Here is a 16,295-nt window from a genome sequence, read left to right as displayed (position 1 = left end):
CCCGCCCGCCTGCACCACCTTCTGCCAGATCGTCTCTAAAGGGAGTTCTTGGTTTCCTCTGATTTCTTATGAACCCAGGATGGGCAGCAAGGAAGATGCGGGTAAGGGGTGTCCGGCGGCCGGAGGCGTCTCCAGCTTCACTATTCAGTCCATCCTGGGCGGGGGCCCCTCGGAGGCGCCGCGGGAGCCCAGCGGCTGGCCGGCCAGGAAGCGCAGCTTGTCGGTGTCCTCGGAGGAGGAGGAGCCGGACGACGGCTGGAAGGCGCCCGCCTGCTTCTGCCCAGACCCGCACGGCACCAAGGAGCCGAGCCCCAAGCACCACGCCCCCATCCCCTTTCCCTGCCTGGGTAAGGAGCGGGACCCGGCCAGAGCGAGAGAAGGGGGTGAGGGGCGAGGGCCCGCGGGACGGGAACCCTGCTGGCCTGTCCCCACCGCGGCCGATCGCCTGCAGGCAAGGGACAGGGACTCTACATGGCCAGGGGTCTAGGAGGGACGGAGGGTGGGGCTGCAGGAGAGGGGCCCACAGCGGGCTGAGCACCCGAAGGCCGCACACGCGGTATGCCCTCCCCCCACCCCCCTGCAGCCTCTCTGCACGTCTGAGAGTTCGTTCTTTCCTGGCCCCGGTCTGGAACTTGGGTCCAAGCGCGGTTCCCTCGCGTTGGTCCGTCTCCACCACAGGCTCTTTTCTGTATCTTTTCGCCCCTCTCTCCCGCTTCCCTCCTCAGTAATGACGGGCAAGGGGGCGCTTCACACAAGGTTCCTCTGAACCGCCTCTGACCGAGGGGAGCCTGCGGTGGTCCTTAGGTGATTTCCCAGTAAAAAGACTACCCTGAAGAGCTGGGAAGTGCTTCCAGCCCCATTCTCACAGGCAAAAATCACCTGTAACAACGATGCCACTGTCCCCCCTTCAGGCCACTTTCTCCTGCTGCCGCCTGTCTTTTCAAAAAGACCCCAAATTGACACTTCAGACCTAAACGCTAGGTCCCTCCCTTGTCACTTTGGAAAGGCCAGGGTTCTGGGCTCTGGGTGCCAGCAAGAAAGGAGAGGTAGGGGTTTGATAAAAGTGCCAAGGCTGCGGGCGCCTGCCAGCCCCTGACCCTGTGAGGCCTGGGGTCTGCGAGGCGCCAACACCTCCATAGCTTCCTGTCTGTTCTCGCTCCGCAGGTCCCCCCAAGAGCAGCGGCGCGGCAGGGCCAGCGGGCCCCGAGCGCACGCCTTTCCTCTCCCCCGCGCACCAGGACTTTAAGGAAGAAAAAGAGAGGCTTCTGTCTGCGGGCTCGCCGTCGCCAGGGCTCGAGCGGCCGCGGGACAGCGGCGCCGAGCGACAGGCGGGCGCCACCAAGAAGAAGACGCGCACGGTTTTCTCGCGCAGCCAGGTGTACCAGCTGGAGTCCACCTTCGACATGAAGCGCTACCTGAGCAGCTCGGAGCGCGCCTGCCTCGCCTCCAGCCTACAGCTCACCGAGACGCAGGTCAAGACTTGGTTCCAGAACCGCCGCAACAAGTGGAAGCGGCAGCTCTCGGCGGAGCTGGAGGCGGCCAACATGGCGCACGCGTCGGCGCAGACTCTGGTGGGCATGCCGCTGGTGTTCCGGGACAGCTCGCTGCTGCGCGTGCCCGTTCCGCGTTCGCTCGCCTTCCCGGCGCCGCTCTACTACCCCGGCGGCAACCTCTCGGCCTTACCGCTCTACAACCTCTACAACAAGCTTGACTACTGACGGCGCCGCCCGCGCCCCGCTGCGCCCGCCGCCTCCGCGCCCCGGCCTGCGCCCTGCCCCGGGCTTGGGGTCGTGCGGCGAGTCTCCCGCAATATATACACCGTGTGTATTCATGATCTTTTATTTATGGCCTCAGCCCTGCTTTCTCTTTTGAATATTTCGGGTATTTATAGGCATTCCCCAGCCGGATCGCCTGCTGTCTACCCAACCCGACCAATGCTCTTTGAAAACCACGCAGAGGGGATGTTCGCGGGTGGTAGCGGAAGGGGACGTTTTGGCTACTTCGATTTGGCTGGTAGACAAAAATCAGAACAAAAAAACACGCCAACAAAACTAGGCTCACCTTCCACCACACTCCATACCTACACCTGCCTGTATGTTCACGCACACACGCTTGGCCAGGCCAGTCCCTCAGGGGCTTTGGGCAATGACCTAGCCGCCTCTTTTCGTTTCCCTTATCCTCAGGATGCGTAGAGGCGAAAGGGGAAATGTCAGATCTGTAAATATTTTTAAAGAGGAGAGAAAAATAAAACATTTTAAACATCGTTGCCAACTTTGATGGAGTTACTTGCGAAATGTGCCATCTGGCAAAGATGTCCTCTCTTTTCCGTGGAAAGGTTTGAAGGCCTCTGCATCGGGAAAGGGGGTAGGCGATCCACGAAAAGGGTGGGGTTGCGGCCAGGGGTTCAGGTCAGGGCTTGGTATGGTCTGATGTGGCGCGTGGCGGAGGCTGCAAATCCCACCTCCACTCCCTGGAGTTGAGTTCTGGCTCTGGCTTTAACACACTAGGGCGGATTCCCTCTTCAGAGACCTCTTGAAGACAGAGGCGGGCCTCGTTGCTGAAAAGTAGGGCCTCCCCAGACCGTCCAGAGCGACCTGATCTGCTTCTTCGAAGTACTGGGTTCGCCCTGGGCTTACCAAGGCAGCAGAGCGCGCTGAGTGCTGGCAAGGTCTGGAGGCGCTCCGCTCTTTCTATAAGGGCGCAGGGCATGCTGAGGGCGCATCTCTCGAGTAGGTTAAAATGCGGCTTTGCTCGCCCGGAGCCAGGCGCGACCCGCCCTCTGCAGCTGCGCACAGTTCCTGGGTAAGGCACAGGTGCGCTCGGCTGCGCGAGACGGGAATTTGAGTGGTTAGTCTGCGCTTCGCCGGAAGAGGGATTCGAGTCTTGGGCTAGGCAAATAGGGGCCGGAGTCTAGGGAGGTCTCAATCTGGTTGTTTTTAAGAATTTGTGCATAGCTCAGCTAAAGGCTGGGTCAAGAGCGAATGCGTTGCCTCTCAGGCTGAACGGAATCATGACGCGCAGCCGGGACGTCCGCGGATCCTGCGCCCGGACAACTGCGGCTGCGCCTGGCCTGGGAGAGCGCTCACTGAGAGCAAAACAAACCTTGTCATGCAAATCCCAGCCTCTCGCGCCACCTGTTTCTTTGTGAAACATCGGGAAAAGGAAGCATGGACTTGGGAGGTCGATGGTTTGAAGCCGAGAGGGTGGACTCCTTGGTCCTGCTCCGGACCATGCCCGTGCCAGATGATACCGGACTGAGGGCCTGGGCGTCCGCCGCACTGAGGTTGGATCTCAGCCACTGCCTGGGAAACATGCTAGATAAACTTGTCTTTGAGCTGTGAGGCAAGGGAATTATCTGCATTTTGTGAACATGTATAGACTATGCCAACCCCTTCTGAGACCCGCAATGCTTTGTTTAAAATGTTTGCCTGGAATATTGGATCTGCTCTGACGAGTCTTGAGATAGTTCCCCCCACCCCATCCTTACTTTAGATTTCATAAAAATCTCAATTTGTTCCATGGTGACGTCAGAAGGATGTTACCTTCAAACACATCTGCCAATATTAAACTGGTTCAATCTCATCTGTTTCATTTCCATTTACCTCAATTCAATAGGTATTTACTGGTCCCTAGTACGTGCTGAGTGCTATGCTAAAAATGGAACAGAGAGGAAGGAGGCATGGGATCCGGTCTCTTCTGATTTACAGTGTACATATTTTTATCTCCTTCCAGCTGATCTCTTTACAATCGAACTCCCAAGAAATCCACGCAGGAAAAATCGGTGTGCATCTATAGAACTGCTTGTACAGGAAATTTCCGTCCATACGATTTTTGCTTGCATTTCTGTAGATTGTAGTTTTTTAAGCAACCATGTACTGGGACACTTATCTTACGGAAAGTAATTTCTTCTGGCCACTGTCCAGCCACTTCAGAGTGATGTTGCTGTCAAGGTTTCAGGGAATGACCCATTCCTAGCCTGCTAAAAAATGGATGTGCTTGATTTTTTTTGTACTAACCCAGAAATTAACAGTTGAAGGTGAACCCAGAGCCTACAGAATAATTAGTGCTAGGAATTCCTCTCTCACAGGTGGCAGAGTATGAGCATAACAATAACAAAAACAGGCTTTGCATTCGGATTTAAAATGTTGCTCAAGGCTCCGTGGTTGCCAGATTTCCTACCTCAAGACTATCAATTCATTTGAATAATCAGCGAAATCATTGGCCTTCTTTTCAAGCCCAAAACTGGATTTAAAAGATTGACGTTTCCTAAAACTCAAATAGAGTCTGGCTGCAAGTGCATGCCAGAGGGACCTGAATCATACACACACTGGATAATGAAATACACTTGGATTTTATTAGCTGGTAATTTATGCTCAGAATCTCCAAACACTAATAGAATTAAATAAACGATGGACAGAGGCAACCAAATAAGCCAGGAGATAAAATTATTTATCCAAAGTTAAAATGGAGGCAAAACATGCCATTAAAAATGTTTTCTTTATAAATTCTGAACTTAGCCATTAACTTGCTATGACAGAAAAGCTAGCGAGCCAAGTCTCATGACTAGTGGAAGGAGAGAGGGAGTGAGAACATTTCCTATCATCCTTCACCAGGCTGAAGGAAGGATGCTGATGCTGTAGTGTGTGTTTAGTGTGGGTTGTTGTTATGTACTGTAGAGTCAGAACTGACTCATCGCTGACCCTCCAAGCAGGTTTCAGAGGCTTTCACTGCCAGAGCAGCTGGTGGATTAGAACTGCAGGTGCTTGTACTTGGGTTACAAGTCCAACTCATCACTAAGAGACCAGAGCAGTACACTTAAATCCGGATGTGATTTGAAGTCCAAGAACACTTTTCTTTAGTTTACCTTTAAAGTTGTGCACTTTGACCCCAACAATTTCCTCCCACTCCATACAAAAGCAAATGTTTTTCCACAAAAGGCAGTGGAAAGGGACTTTAGCCTAGACGGAAATGAACATTCTCAGTGAATCTTTTACATTCGAGTCACTGCGTCTGACCAATACATTAAATACTACTTTCCTTTGATGAGGAATGAATCCTTCTCATTATTGAGGCAACTTCCTTGGTCTTCTTATTTTCAGAGGATTCAAGAAACTTTTGCAGCATCATAGGCCTGCAACTCTGAACAGTGGGGTGGGTTCATAAACATCTCTCTGAATGGCAGTTGAGAGTAAACCCTTCCTTGTCTTCCAAGTCTGCCCACCTTTGTGGCCTAGTCTTCAAGGGCCAGGCCTGGCACAGGGTGGGAGCTCAAGAAATGTCTGCAGAAAGAGCAAATGGAAAGCTAAAACCTGCGTTTGTGTGAAACCAACAGAATCTAAAACGATGAGAAACCAAGAACCTGGTTCCCAGATGGACACTCCAGGAAACTGGGGGGAAAAGTGGGATAATTATTTTTTTTCTCCACTCTAATTTTGGTTAACTTCTGAACATCCTGGGAAAGAGAGCACTTAGTCATATAGGAATATGGACCAAAATAGGATTCTTGATGGATTAAGAGTGAAAAGTGCCACCACTAGAGCTGGAAAAGCATCTTTCCCGCTCACTACCCAGACCAAGCAGAGGGCAACTACAACTCCCAGAGTGCCGCTCGCCGGCGGGAGAAGGTATGAACGCAGCTCTGGCGCGATGCTCGCTGGGAGTTGTAGTTTGCATTTGTCCAGCCCTCGCCTGCATTCTCCAGGCCGGGAGGCAAACGAGACCACGTGGTCGGAAAAGTGGCGGTTTCCCTTTGAGCCGGAAGAGGATGGCGGGTTGACCGACGGCGGTCAACTTGACTGAACGGACCAATCAGCCGCCTCGAGTAGGACGCTGGCGTTTGAAATCAGCCAATGGCAAGCATCCGCTGGAGCTTCCTCCCCGCCTCCTGCGTGCGGCCCGCGAGGGCTCCGAGAGGCGGCGGGAGCGGCGGCGCCGTTGCTTTTTCGCGGTTCTCAAGGTAGGAGCCGGGGCGGCCGGCAGCAGGGCGGCTCCTCGGGGCACGCCCGGGGTCGGAGCCGGCGGAGCCGCCCTCAGCGGCGCCTACTGCGCTGCCGCCGCTTTGCCTTTGTTCTTCTAGGGGCCTCGCGGGAGGGGTGGAGGGCGGCGGCTCCCCGCGGGCAAGGGGGTGGCGGCGGCGGGCCGGGGTGCGGGGCGCGCGGGCGGCTCTGCGCAGGCGCAGGGCCTCCATCGCGCGGTGCTCCCCGCCCCTCCCCCGCGGGGGGTCCACACTGTCCCGCCACCGGTCGTGTCCACCCCTGACCCCCGACCCCGGGACGCGTGTTCACCCGAGTCCGGGCGCCTCTTCCCAGGGCCTCCATCGCTCGGACCTCCCCGCCCCTCCCCCGCGGGGTCCTCTCTGTCCCGCCACCGGCCGTGTCCACCCCCGACCCCCGACCCCGGGACGCCTGGCCACGCAGTCACGGGACCCCTTTTCCTAGATGACCGGCTCGAACGAGTTCAAGCTGAACCAGCCGCCGGAGGACGGCATCTCCTCGGTGAAGTTCAGCCCCAACACGTCCCAGTTCCTGCTGGTGTCCTCCTGGGACACGTCCGTGCGCCTGTACGATGTGCCGGCCAACTCCATGCGCCTCAAGTACCAGCACACGGGCGCCGTCCTGGACTGCGCCTTCTACGTAGGTGCCCGGGGGTGGGGGTCCGGGGCACCCCTGTGCACGGCGTGCACCCACGCCCTCCGCAGGGTGGCTGGGCAGCGCCTTAGCCTTTTGGGAACACCACCTGCCTTGGGCCAGCCACCCAAGGCGAAAAGGCAGACATCAGAGTCTTAATTTAAAAACAAACAAATTCTGGAGTCGTGCACTCTTCCTGGACATTTGCAGTGGGATTTGTCCTCGGAAACAGTAAGGTTTGACAGCCTTAGTGTGAGGAAGAACCCTGGGAAGGTGGTGGTTGAATACTAGTTTGCATCGAAAGATGACACCTTTCTCCTGGTCAGAAAGGTGATGTTCGCTTCCCTAACCATTGCTGTTAGGTGTTGGGGTGTCAGGAAGCTCTCATAGGGAGCCCCAGCCTATCCTGCACCATCCTCACAAACTGCTGTGCTGTGAGTCCTTTGTTGCAGCCACCATGCAAGTCCAGCTCCTAGAAGGTCTTGCTCTTTCTTGCCGACACTCCACCATCCCCGGATGGTGTCCCTCTCCATGGCTGGCAAGACTGCAGGCTGGTGAGCGCTGCTGTCAGTTCTGCCCTGCCGGTGTGGCCTTTAGAGGAAGGTTTGGGAAAAATGCCTTTGTTTTTTTCCCCCCCGCCCAGCCGCTGTCATGACCTGGAACACCAGCCCCGTGGTCATCTGCATTTTGTGCTGTTGAGTACAGCGCCCATCATTCTGAGAGTCAACCAGATAGTTGCCTGTACAAGTAGGAGTTGGAAAGCTTCTTAATTTTATTTTATTTTAAACTTTGGAAATTTGAAATAAGTTGAAACTTTGTTTTGCAGGATCCAACTCATTCCTGGAGTGGGGGCTTAGATCACCAGCTGAAAGTGCACGACTTGAATACTGATCAAGGTAACATGGCCTCAGGTGGTTACCGTGCCAGGTGGTGTGGTTTGTGGTGTCTTAAGTGTTTAGGGAGAGACCGTTCTAAGTTGAGCCACAGGTAGAATGGACTTGAATAATAGGCCTTTTTAACTTGAATGGTACTTTGTAAGTTACATGTACAAAATCATCCATATGCTGATATTTGTATCCTGGCATACGTATCAAAAGAAAGCCCATTGTGGGCTCTGTCGTAAGTGCTTACGTGAATTAAGTATTTGACTTTGACCGTGTTCTTGAAAGTGGTTCTGTAGCAGTCTGTGTTCTTTTGGGACATAAGTAATTTTCTTGAGGTCTGTCTGGGTATCAAATGACTAGCATCCATTTTTATGGTGACTCTTGGGCACAGATTGGAATAGACCTCAGAGGCAAAGATACCGGTAGCTGAGCCTTTTAAAATTTTGCTTTGTGGGTGTATCAGACATAAAAGTGCTTGAAGGAGTTTATAGAATACAGAGTTGAGTTGGATAATAGGAGTTTAAGTAGTTAAATGAGTACAACATTTTGTCAAAACCCACCTTGAATCAGGAGAAGCTTTTGTTTAAAGTTACTTTATGTTGTAATTTATGCCTATGGGTGCTTTTGTTTGCTGGCTGCTTTACCTGTGTCATAATTTAGGTTTAGGTCCTAATTGTTTGATAACTTGAGGAGGGAAGGAAACCATTGGGAAGCCCGCATAGATTTTCCATATTACAGGCTCTCATGCAGGGATTTGCCTGCTGTTTCTCGGAAGATGGTTGCCAAACTTTATGTATAAATGACATGTTTTTAATACTTGAAGGTTCGTACCCCAGAGTGCTGCCAAGATGGCTCCTGCTGGAGACTTATAAATGCTAGGTGAATGAGAGGGTGAGGCAGTGACAGAGTTGAGATTGAGAGAATATTTGTGCTGCAAGTTTCTTACCATGAAAACCAAGGGAAATAAGACTCCTGCTTTCCTCATCCCAGGTTCTCAGATAATCCTGTAACTGTGTCCGTTTCTTAAATACATTGACTTTACTGCTCTAGGTAAGTGTTTTGTCAAGTACTCTAAGGACAGAGTTTTGCTCTCTCTGTTCATCCCACAGGTATGTCTTGAGCACCTATTGCATACTAGCTTTTGTGCTGGTTACAGGCAGATAGACAAAGTTTTAGGTCTTAAGAAGTCTAGAATCTCTAAGAAAGAAATAACAAGACACACAGTGTGTGTCTTAAAGTCTCAGATTCTGGGCCGCCTTTGAAGGTCTCAGGCCAGTGGATCATCTGGAGAAGCACGTCCTTTAAGTTGAAGAGAATAGATGCCTTTTTGAAGCTGTGAAAAGGATTTCCACATGCAGACATTTCTGTGGGATTGGGATGTGCTGACACATTACAGTCGGTTGAAGGAGTTTTGTTTAGCAGAGATGTAAAAGTAAGGGTTGGGTTTTCTTTTTTCTCTTTATTAGACAATCTCGTTGGAACACATGATGCCCCTATCAGGTGTGTTGAATACTGTCCAGAAGTGAATGTGATGGTTACTGGAAGTTGGGATCAGACAGTTAAATTGTGGGATCCCAGAACTCCTTGTAACGCTGGAACCTTCTCTCAGCCTGAAAAGGTAGGCACTTTATGCTAAAGTGGTCCTTGGGGTGATTTGCTATGATGATGCATGTGTAGTGACTATAGTTTTCAATTTAGAGGTTAATAATTGACAGAATTTTTATTTTAGAACTGCATGGAAATGGTACTGTGCTAATTTTTAAGATGGCTCTGACACTTGACGACCTGAGGAATAACTCTTTCTGCTGATGATTGTACTTGTCCCGTCCTGGAGAGCAGTAGGCTTAAATTAACTCAGTCCCACGTGTTGTTACTGCTTCAAAGTTTAGAAGTAGCTCAGCCTTCTTGGAGATGTCGTTTAGCAAAGCCTGTTGATTGGATTTGATCTGCCTAAATCGGAAGTGGGTGGTCATCCCTCATTTTAAGATCTGTGGTTTCGTTTGAGTTCATCGTTAAGGGAGTGAAAAGGTTTATCACCCCACGCATAGGGAGAAGAGTGTCGTCATGTTTCCTGTCTTTTATTGTATTTTTTGTAGTGCTGACAAATGTAGTTTGAAAGGCTCTGGTGAACCAAGCTACTTAAAGCCAAAACTTGGTGTATTATTCTAACCTTCTGATCCAGATGATGAAAGTATAATTGGACATTCTCACTGTATCCTCATCAGACTTACCAGGTGGTAGTTAATTTTAAAGATTGATTGTTTCAGCAGTTTAAAGGTATCCTTCACTTGAGTCTATTTCCTCTGTGTAAATATACTATTCAGTTCCTGGTAGCCATCATTATATACTGTAGTGCATCCCAGGAGCCATTATTTTTGTCACATCACAGTTGAATCTACTCCTGGCAAGACCTTTGTTCAGAATAAAATAATTGCATTGTTTCTAGTTTTGATTTATGGTTGTATGTAACATGTTAAGAGCTGTGATAAATTGCTGACAGAATGTCATATAATGGACAGCCACACTGAATCAAGCTGCTTATTGGTTCAGCAAGGTTCATTATGTCACTTTTTTTAATACTTTCTTTGATAAATGTATATACCTAGTCAGTAGCATGACAGTGGTTTCACTTGATTTATGATCAGTGGGGATAGAAAGGACTGCTAGAATCTTGTGTGTCACCTGTGTAGTAGAGATTTAAGAAAAAAATTCCCGATACAATTGTACTATTATAAATTGATCTCTTTATGATTCTACTTACGTTTGTTATTTGATATACTAATAATTAATTTTCATTTGACTGTGTTTTTTCTGATTAAGCAATAACAAATCTTGAAAGGTCCAAAATAATAGTTTTACCAGAAGAAAAGGTTTGTTTTGAACCTTTCAATTCTTTGTATCTCCAGGTCAGATTACACTTGAAGGCTATATTACAGAAAGTGTTGGATCCTTGATTTAAGTCTCTCACATGGCTCTTTGACCTGTGGTTATATGGTTAACATGCCACATGGTTTAATTACAGAATGTTACAGAGATGTCTTTGCCATGAGGTCTTTTTACAATTTTTAGAATCTTTGGGTTTCAGAATATTAAATTAGTTATTTTTTAATTGAAAGTATGATGTAGAATACAGTTCATGTGTCTAAAGTCTAGCTTAAAAATTATTAGTAAGGGAGAAATACATGAATGAAATATAATGTCAGTGGAACTATACAAATTTTAAAAAGAAAAAATTAATAGGGAAAATTTTCTTGTATCATTTTTAAGAATTTGATAACTGTTTGGACCCCAAGTAATAATATATTTGAAAATAAGCCACTTTGGATATTGATTTCAGGAAATGCCATGATTTGGTAGAAGGACCTTTTTACAGAAGCTGTTTTAACATTGGAAAAGGCATAAGGTTAAAAAAAAAAAAAACAAACCACCAACATACCGTAACATATTTAGGGGAAGAAATGATTGAACAATTTTTCTTGACACTGAGTTCCTATCTTAGGTGTTTCTGATATCAGGGCAGAAGAATGTGCCTTGTCACGTGCCACGCCAGTCTCCCTGTGTTTTAATTTTGAGTTCATATAAACCAGTTAAGTCACTCTCTGATAATGCGCCATCCACCACGTTCAGCTGGGAAAGTCAAGATTTTTAAAGATTTACAAAATGAAATGTTCTTTTGAGATGCTTGCTCGTAAAAAGTAAAATAGCCACCAATCTTTGAAAAGCCTGAAATCTGCTGGATGATAACCTGAATTATTTTATTTCTTAATCTCTTATTTTTTTTGGGGGGGGGGAGACCATTTTTGTTAGACTCAACAAGAAGGCTGCATAAATTGGCTTAATAGTTGAATGTGCTTTAATAACGAAGAAAATGAAGTCTTCAGTAGCACCTTATGGGTGAATTAGAACCTGTGTTACGAGATCGAGAAGGGGTTAGGCACATCCTGTGTTCGCTTCCTTTGTGTGGACTGCTTAGTTGGAATAACAGGATGTAAGATTGATCCCTGCCTTTCAGAGCTTGATGCGCTAACCTTTTTTATGCTTTCATGATTAGATGCACTGTACCTTGGGGCAAAATGCCATAGTCAGTCAAGTAAATGATTTTTTAGCAAGTTTCGATCTCTCTCTCCCAAGGTGTACACACTCTCAGTGTCTGGAGACAGGCTGATTGTGGGGACGGCTGGCCGCCGTGTGCTGGTGTGGGACCTTCGGAACATGGGCTACGTGCAGCAGCGCCGCGAGTCCAGCCTCAAGTACCAGACCCGCTGCATCCGCGCCTTCCCCAACAAGCAGGTGCTCACCACTCGGCTCCCCTTTTCTGCAATGTGAAAAGAAACAGGATCCCTTTATCCCCCCCCTGTTTTTCTTTGTGTTGAGTAGTGATTTTAAAATATGCAAAGGTCGAGTGGGTAATTCTTAATATTTTTAGCAGGTTTGTGTTAAAAACCGTGTGTTAGCTCCATTTTATTAGAAATGGCTTGCTGTTCAGAAAGGGTCAGGATTTGCCCAGTGCTTTGAATAGAGGCCTTGTTCTTGCTGGTTCGCGGCAGTGACCTCAGGATCATATAAAGCTGGACAGGTGGGTCCCATTCGTCACAATTACTGTTGTCTAGCCTCTTTGTGAGCCATCACCCCAAACCTCACATCCTTGGGGTTCTTCGGGGAGTTGGTGATAATGACTTTGTACTGTAGGAATTTTGCAAGAGGAAAAGCCATTGTGAACGGCAGATACTTGGGAACCCTGTGGCTTTCACTTAGTGGTCATGGACTTGGAAGCAGTGAGTTAATGAGAAATAATTTATGTCCATTGCTCTCCAAAGACTGGCTCGTGAAAAGATGATTACAGTTGTTTTGTGTTTTCCAGGAAATTGTAAACCTTCCTTTAAGATAAAGGAGTGTAGTTATTTGAGACTTTTGAAGTTTAAATATGTTGTTAAAATAAGCTTGCATTCATAAATACTTTTATTTCTTCAAGCCTGAATTTCTGGTAGAACTGTATTTCCAGGTGAAGATAAGTAAACACCTAAGATAGGGTGTACTTTTTAAAATTCTGTTAGCACTCTTTTCAGGGATATATCCTTTTGTACCTTGAAAGATTAGAAACTATAAAAAAATATTTTATTCGGTTTACCTTTTTTACTTTGATCATTAAGAAAATGGTAAGAAAAATTCTGGAATTAGACCAGTTTGACCATTTTGAAAGTCTAACATAACTGTAATCAGATAGAAGAAGTGAATGAGTGGTTTTCAGTTTATTTGGATTAATGATGATGAATTTCCCCTTCTACCGTGAAGGAAGCCCATTTCTTAGAGTTGTCAGAGATGACGACTTAGAGAGCACAGTGTATTCTGAGGGGTGAAGCGTGTGTCTCCGCCTAGATAGAAAAACAAATCAGGTAAAAACATTGGAAATTCTTGTTTGATAGACTATATACAGCTCACTAATTGCAGCCTGCTGGACACTGGCATCATGGGGAGACAAGCGATGATAGCCTTAGTTCTATTTTCAAAACAGGTCTGAGTATGAAACTCTTGGAACAGACATGACAGTTAGTATAGCCCAACCTTTTGTTAAAATCTGGCCATATTTTATTTTCCAATAATCATCTTTCTTTGAAGGGTTGGATTTGGGAGCTGATGCCTTCTTTTTAGAAGCTGGGTTCACGCGTTTTTGTTGTCTTCTGGGTCCCTCCTCTTAGGGTTATGTCCTAAGCTCTATTGAAGGCCGAGTGGCTGTTGAGTACTTGGACCCGAGCCCTGAGGTGCAGAAGAAGAAGTATGCCTTCAAGTGCCATCGACTAAAGGAGAATAATATTGAGCAGATTTACCCCGTCAATGCCATCTCCTTCCATAACATCCATAATACATTTGCCACAGGTAAAGCATGGCACAGTAGTTAATATCTTGTATTATAACTTTATTATTAATAGAACATTAAACGTTGGAATGTAAGCAGAATTTTTTTTTTTTAAAGTTGCGGTTGCTCTTTAGCGTAATGAAATGTAATGAAAATACTCTTCGGGGAAAACATACCTTTTGTGACTTGTTAAGGTAACGATTCTTTCTGTATCTGGTGTAAACTGTTTTGAAACAACCTGCAGGTGGTTCTGATGGCTTTGTCAATATCTGGGATCCTTTTAACAAGAAGCGGCTGTGCCAGTTCCACCGCTATCCCACCAGCATCGCCTCCCTTGCCTTCAGTAATGATGGCACGACCCTGGCAATAGCATCGTCATACATGTATGAAATGGATGACACAGACCACCCCGAGGATGGGATCTTCATTCGCCAGGTGACAGATGCGGAAACAAAACCCAAGTGAGTGTGCTTCACCTGTGTTTGAGCCTTTTCTTGCATTCAGCCTAGGATTTATTAATTTTTCTAAATTCATGAATAGCTTTGTTGATGCCTGCTCGATATTACAGCTGACTGTAGGGTTGGGTTGATTTTATCTTGTTCTCCCAAGCTTTCAATATCCGTAGGTTGATAGACGTCTGACGGATAAAATTGTGCCCAGTTGTTTTGTAGAGAAGAAAGTCAAACTCCCATTCTTCTTGGATAGGCACTGTTACTTGAATCTCTGAAATCATTATTGCTCATTGTTTCAAAATTAAGTTGAGGAATTTAAGAATAATTTACTTCCGCAAATTCTATTTAAGACCTTTAAGAATTTGAACTGCCAGAAAGCTTTCCTCTCCACAGAGGTTATTTCTAATATTTATTCAATGGGAGTGACCGCCAGGTCTCGCTCGGAAACCCTGGAGTCTTGCCTGGCATAGCAAATTTCCTTACTTTTGAAATTTTCATAGATGTACTCAACTCTTAGATGTACTATTAACTGAGGAATCTTTACCATTTTTTTGGTACAGCACGGCAGTGCTTTTACCTTTTCCACCAGGCTTAAAGAAAGTGGATACTTAGGTTAAACTATAGAATCTTTAGCCCAAAGATCTTTATCCTGTTTTGCTCCTCTGTTGCTAGAGCCTCAAGGGGTGTGTGTTCAATAAATATTTATTAAATAACTGAATGTGTTCAAGATTCTGTATTTTACCTGGATTAAAATTGGTATGGTCCCCTTGCTAGACCTGTTGAGTACCTGAAGGGTGGCAGAGCATTGAGTCCGGTAGAGAAGTCCACAGACAGGACTTCAGAGCTGACTTAGCGTGTGAAGCCTCTTGGGTAAAGGACTGTGCATGTAGTCCTGTTAATCAGTTTTGAAGCTCTTGTCCTGGCCAGCCAGTTTGATCTCATGTGCTTTTTTTTTCTCCTTCTTTTTTCTTTTTAACTTGTAGGTCACCATGTACTTGACAAGATTTGATTTACTTAAGTACCATGTTGATGACGATAAAACAATTCGTGCTCCCCAGTGTTGGATTTATTACTGTTAACAAAGAAACCAGGCTGAAATACAGTAATATTAAAAAGAACATGAAAATAATAGAAGAGAGGCTTTATTGAATTTTCCACCCCCACCCTCCCACCCCTCCACTTTAAGTACATGATGATTTGCAGCGTTAAAGGTATTTGGACAAGCAAAGTTGGGGCAGGATGACTATGCTTTGGAGAATCGGTTTGACCTTGATTTTTGTTTCCATTGTAGAAATCACTGTTTGTAAATAAATAACGGGAATAGAAATCTCTACGTGTTCTTCCTCATCTGCAGCTCATAGAGGAAAAGGCCCTTGAGCTGCTGTTCCTTTTGCTGGTTATAGTTCTGATTCTGAAGCTGCTTCAGACTGCCTCATGAGGAGGTTAATCTACAATTAAACAATATTTCCTCTTGGCCGTCCATTATTTTCTGAAGCAGATGGTTCATCATTTCCTGGGCTGTTAAACAAAGCGAGGTTAAGGTTAGACTCTTGGGAATCAGCTAGTTTTGAATCTTATTAGGGTGCAGAAGGAAAACTAATAAGAAAACCTCCTAACATAATTTTATGACTGTAAACAATTATTTATTAGCAAACAATTGATCCCAGAAGGGCAAATTGTTTGAGTCAGTAATGAACTGAGAAAAGACAGAGCAGATCTGTGTATTTGGAAAATAATTGTAACGTAATTGCAGTACATTTAGGCAGGCATCTATCTGGACCTGTTTCTATCTCTAAATGAATTTTTGGAAACATTAATGAGGTTTACATATTTCTCTGACATTTATATAGTTCTGATGCCCATTTCAGTTTCCCAGCCGTTGGTGATTAAGGTTAAAAAGAAAAAGAATTACAGTGAGAATGAGATTCATTTTAATGCAGTGCCCTAAAGCAGAACACAAACCGAGCTTGGCTTAGTAGGCTAGGTCATTATAAATAGTATTGTTGTCGGTACATTTTTTTTTTTTTAAATTTGTCATTTGCAAGTGTATGTCTCTGAATAGAACTTGGTTCTTGATGAAATGTATTTATCCATGATGTACTTTCAAAGAATCCTTTTGATACGGAGAAATATTTCTTAAGTATCTCATTGAAAACAAATGTTAAGTCTGAACCCATTTTTTTGAATTGTATTTTCTTCATTGCAGGTCTACCTAATCAGCCTATGAAAGTGGTTTCTCTGTGTAAGGTTTACCTTCTACATGATTATCCATTAAGGGATGTGTTGGGGCCATTGTGGACAACTTACTTAGTTTGTAGATCCCTCGTTTCTGCCCTAGAGGAAACTTGTGTCTGTACCATTTACTTGTTTAAGCTCAGGAGTCTGGTATTCTTGTGCCATGGTCTGAAGAATTGTTCTTTACAGTTATTTCTCAGCAGTCTGAACTCTTTTGTAACATAGTCTCAACTGTTGTTTCCTT

General features: G+C 46.2%; 2 protein-coding genes across 2 annotated transcripts; both read left to right on the top strand.

The window, feature by feature from the left end:
- Positions 1 to 30: 30 nt before the first annotated feature.
- Positions 31 to 1,988, top strand: HMX2 (H6 family homeobox 2). Its single transcript, XM_006879877.1, has 2 exons — positions 31 to 347; positions 1,165 to 1,988. Exons 1-2 carry the CDS (start codon positions 80 to 82, stop codon positions 1,716 to 1,718), a joined length of 822 nt encoding a protein of 273 aa, XP_006879939.1. The 5' UTR covers positions 31 to 79; the 3' UTR covers positions 1,719 to 1,988.
- Positions 1,989 to 6,432: 4,444 nt separating this feature from the next.
- Positions 6,433 to 14,970, top strand: BUB3 (BUB3 mitotic checkpoint protein). Its single transcript, XM_006879876.1, has 7 exons — positions 6,433 to 6,632; positions 7,453 to 7,522; positions 8,977 to 9,128; positions 11,642 to 11,800; positions 13,207 to 13,384; positions 13,609 to 13,825; positions 14,800 to 14,970. The coding sequence occupies exons 1-7, from the start codon at positions 6,438 to 6,440 to the stop codon at positions 14,813 to 14,815; spliced, it is 987 nt and encodes a 328-aa protein (XP_006879938.1). The 5' UTR covers positions 6,433 to 6,437; the 3' UTR covers positions 14,816 to 14,970.
- Positions 14,971 to 16,295: the final 1,325 nt, after the last annotated feature.

The sequence above is a fragment of the Elephantulus edwardii genome, unplaced genomic scaffold (genome assembly GCF_000299155.1).
Source record: "Elephantulus edwardii isolate Elephantulus edwardi_28Jun2011 unplaced genomic scaffold, EleEdw1.0 scaffold00006, whole genome shotgun sequence".
NCBI classification, from domain to species: domain Eukaryota; kingdom Metazoa; phylum Chordata; class Mammalia; order Macroscelidea; family Macroscelididae; genus Elephantulus; species Elephantulus edwardii.
The sequence above is the reverse complement of the archived record's forward strand: the minus strand, read 5'-3'. Positions and strand labels throughout refer to the sequence as shown.

Bases quoted from the DNA above. Each gene is read 5' to 3' on its own strand.
- HMX2 (XM_006879877.1), top strand. From the start codon at position 80: ATGGGCAGCAAGGAAGATGCGGGTAAGGGGTGTCCGGCGGCCGGAGGC. The intron at 348-1,164 runs GTAAGGAGCGGG...CTCGCTCCGCAG, and splicing joins CATCCCCTTTCCCTGCCTGG to GTCCCCCCAAGAGCAGCGGC.
- BUB3 (XM_006879876.1), top strand. From the start codon at position 6,438: ATGACCGGCTCGAACGAGTTCAAGCTGAACCAGCCGCCGGAGGACGGC. The intron at 7,523-8,976 runs GTAACATGGCCT...TCTCTTTATTAG, and splicing joins CGACTTGAATACTGATCAAG to ACAATCTCGTTGGAACACAT. The intron at 9,129-11,641 runs GTAGGCACTTTA...CTCTCTCCCAAG, and splicing joins CCTTCTCTCAGCCTGAAAAG to GTGTACACACTCTCAGTGTC.